This window comes from Priapulus caudatus, unplaced genomic scaffold, assembly GCF_000485595.1.
Source record: "Priapulus caudatus unplaced genomic scaffold, Priapulus_caudatus-5.0.1 Scaffold145, whole genome shotgun sequence".
Classification (NCBI taxonomy): Eukaryota; Metazoa; Priapulida; class Priapulimorpha; order Priapulimorphida; family Priapulidae; genus Priapulus; species Priapulus caudatus.
The window spans coordinates 48,960-52,879 of record NW_014577206.1 but is presented as its reverse complement, the minus strand read 5'-3'; the positions used below and the strand labels follow the sequence as shown (position 1 = coordinate 52,879).

Genomic DNA, 3,920 nt, shown 5'->3' with positions numbered 1-3,920 from the left:
CACCCAGCCGCCACACGTAAACCACCACCACCGTGCGCTGCAATGAGTGTGTGGCGTGCGTCGCGTGCTGACGTACACGTGCGTGGCGTGCGTTTTGTATCAAAACAAATATCACGACATCTTGCTTGCTGCCAACCGTTAAACCTGCGCATGTGTGCATAATGATGGCAATGTTTATCAACATGAAAGCACTCCTATATACTGGCATAAAATGTTAGTATTTTGTTAATCATTGGTGTAGGATCAGTAATATTTTCGATGTCAGCGTTTTCTGAGCAAAAATCTCTGGCTCAAATACACACTTTAAACTTGTTGTAAAATAAATCTGTAAATATTGCATTAATTGGAAAAAAATACTTAAATGGATAAAGATAGAAAAATACAGAAAACAGGTAAATTAATAAAAAATCAAGAATCGTGAACCGTACGTCGAGCGGTTAAGATTTGTGCCCAAGTGCACGTACGATCATGCGATTCTCCAAGCTGCATCGGACTACGTCAGATGAGCTAAAAACAAAGTCAAATTATAGAATAAGGGTGTTTAAAATTTTTTTTTTAATTAACATGCTTTCGAGATTACATCTCTTCATCAGGTCAGCAGACATTGGATTCAGCTGACCTGATGAAAAGATGTAATCTCAAAAAAGCTTGTTAAATTAAAATTTAAACACCCTTATTCTATAATTTGACTTGTTTTAAATCTACAATGGGTGGGTTCGTGTGTGACTTTACTTTATATATATGTATAACTATAATATATATACTCATAAGTAGTTAAGTAGTCTGTCCCGGGCAATCGGTATAACCTACTACATATATATGATTTATATACACATAGACATATATAGACACATATATATACACATACATATATATATGATATATATATATATTACACATACATGATATAAGACTATTATATGATTATATATAATAATATATAATAATATATATATATACACATACATGATATAGATATATATGATATATATATATACACATACATGATATAGATATATTATGGATATATATATATATCCACATACATGATAATATATATATAATACTATATGATATATATATACACACTGTACATGCATATAGATATAATATGATATATTATATATATATAACACATACATGATATAGATATATAGAGATATATGTATACACATACATGATATAGATTATACTAGATTATATAATATATTATCACCATACATAGATATATCACGATATATAGATATATATATAATAGCACATACATGATATCATAGATATTAGAATATATATATATATATACACCATACATTCATATATATATATATACATTATATTCATACAATAATCATAAGGCGCCAAAGTTTTGAAATGAGGGGGGAGAGAGGGAAGAGAGAAAGAAAATAGAAACAGAGAAAGCGGCACGCGAGAGAAGTCAGAATAGAGAGAGCGAGCGAGCCTAGAGAAAAAACGCGAGAGAGAGAGCGAGCGAGCAATCAAGCAAAATAATGAGAGAGAGGGGGGGGAGAGGGAGAAAGGGAGAAAGAGAAATCGAAAGAGAGAGATGGGGGGAGAGGGAGGAAGGGAGAAAGAGAAATCGAAAGAGAGAGAGAGAGCGCGCAAAAGAAAGTGAGAATGGGAGATGGAGAGAGAGAGAGAGAGAGAGAGAGAGAGAGAGAGAGAGAGAGAGAGAGAGAGAGAATAGAGAGAGCGAGATGAGAGAGAGAGAGAGAGGGAGCAAGCAAAAAAATGAGGAAGAGAAGAGAGCGAATAGAGAGAGAGAGAGAAGAGAGAGAGACAAGAAAAGAAGAGTAGATAGAGGTAGAGCGAGAGAGAGAGAGAAGAGAGAGGGCGAGCAATCAAGCAAAAATATAGAGAGAGAGAGGGGCGGGGCAAGAGGGAGAAAGGAGAAAGAGAAAGAGAGGGGGGGGGAGAGGAGGAAGGAAAGAAAGAGAAATCGGAAGAGACCAGAGAGAAGAACGCGCTCGAGGGCGCAAATAAACGTGAGAATGGGAGATGGAGAGAGGAGAGAGCGATAGAGAGAGAGAGAGAGAGAGAGAGAGAGAAAGAAAGAAAGAGAAAGAGAGCGATAGAGAGAGAAAGAGAGAGGGAGAGAGAGGGGGTTATTACATAAGCTGTTATTACATGTATATGTTAACAAATAATTACTAATGAGCAAATGACAGCAAAAACATCTCGTTATAGTGCTTTTAAACACCTTTATTCTGCGAGTACCAGTATAAAGAACTGCGGTTTGCTGCAAAATTCTGATGCAACCAGGTACACTAGAAATGAACTCGTCTTGTGAATAATCTCAGGAATGGCGTTTTGACATCACAAACACTTTAACAGGAATGGTCTACTTTATATTTAGTCCTAGTAGCGCATATGCATATATATATATATATATATACGACCAGAGTGCAAGGCGCATTATAGAAATTCAAGCAGTTACTATAGACCCGCTACGAGAAGATCACTCCCCCTAATTTTTTCCCGTTTCTCGATTCACAAGGATGCTTCCCCTTTCGCGCTTCCCGCTCACGGCTGCGGCGTCATGCGAAGATAAGGCTTTCCCGACGGCATCGGAAGGATATCTACTCCCTTTGGGAAGAGTCCCGCGATTTCCTCTGGTTTTACCGTTGGAACCACCATACACTTTTCGCCCTGTTTCCAGTCGGCAGGTGTCGCCACCCTCTTAGTCTCGGTCAGCTGTAGGGAGTCGACAACACGTAGGATCTCTCTGCAAACACGGAAGAGCAAAATACCACGTGAAGATATCTCTCGAATAACAGCGACGACCATAAACAAGCGGGGAATCGTTCGGGTCACCTTGACAGAGGCGGGAAAAAACCCCGCGCACTTGCTTTCTACATTAACGTGTCCGTCATTTCTTTTCGTTTTTTCTTCCTGCCAGCTCTGACCTATATATACTATTAAATGCTTTCCTTACTCCTAACTGTGCATCAATAATAGGCGCGCTCACGTGGAGGGAATATGTTGGAGACCATAAACCAGCGCGGACCGGTTGTCCAGCGCGGAATTCTGATCAGATCGTGTCAAGGTCAACAAAATAATACAAACGCGAGGGACCGATAAATGGCATACACTGTTGGTAGGATTTAAAGACCCGCCTATTCTGTACTATATATATGTACCTTGACGTATAAATAAAAGTTTCTATATTTATGCAGATCGCATATATAAAACAATATACAACAGTTTTTGGCGTTGAGTCGAAACACTTCTTTTAACCGAGGGAATACGAATGCATGTCACGTTTCACCAATACGTTTCATAGGGGCAGTGAGGCTGATAGGGTCAAGAGCGTATTAAGAAGGAACGCCTCCTCCTCCTCCTCCTCCTGCCTCCTGCGCGGAATTCTGATCAGATCGTGTCAATTTCAACAAAATAACACAAACGCGAGGGACCGATAAATGGCATACACTGTTGGTAGGATTTAAAGACCCGCCTATTCTGTACTATATGTACCTTGTCGTATAAATAAGTTTCTATATTTATGTAGATCGCATATTATATAAAACAATATACAACAGTTTTTGGCGTCGAGTCCAAACACTTCTTTTAACCGAGGGAATACGAATGCATGTCACGTTTTACCAATACGTTTCATAGGGGCAGTGAGGCTGATAGGGTCAAGAGCGTATTAAGAAGGAACGCCTCCTCCTCCTCCTCCTCCTCCTCCTCCTCCTCCTCTTCATGCCTTTTGCCTCCTACTCCGCCACCTCCTCCTCCTCCTCCTCCTCTTCATGCCCCCTACTCCTACTCTAACACCTTCTCCCTTCCTTCTGCCTCCTCCATCACCTTCTCCCCTCCTCCTCCCTCCTCCATCACCTTCTTCCCTCCTCCTCCTCCTACTCCATCCCCTTCTCCCCCCTCCTCCTCCTCCTCCTCCTCCT

At 40.2% G+C, this 3,920-nt stretch overlaps 1 protein-coding gene across 1 annotated transcript in view; it reads right to left on the bottom strand.

Moving 5' to 3' along the window:
- Window positions 1-2,199: 2,199 nt before the first annotated feature.
- The window catches only part of LOC106806156 (tyrosine-protein phosphatase non-receptor type 13-like), a gene marked incomplete at its 5' end in the record, with an annotated part of 41,206 nt that continues 39,485 nt past the window's right edge, over window positions 2,200-3,920 (bottom strand). The window contains 1 exon segment of the mRNA XM_014808017.1: window positions 2,200-2,743. Coding sequence (XP_014663503.1) covers window positions 2,542-2,743 — 202 coding nt within the window.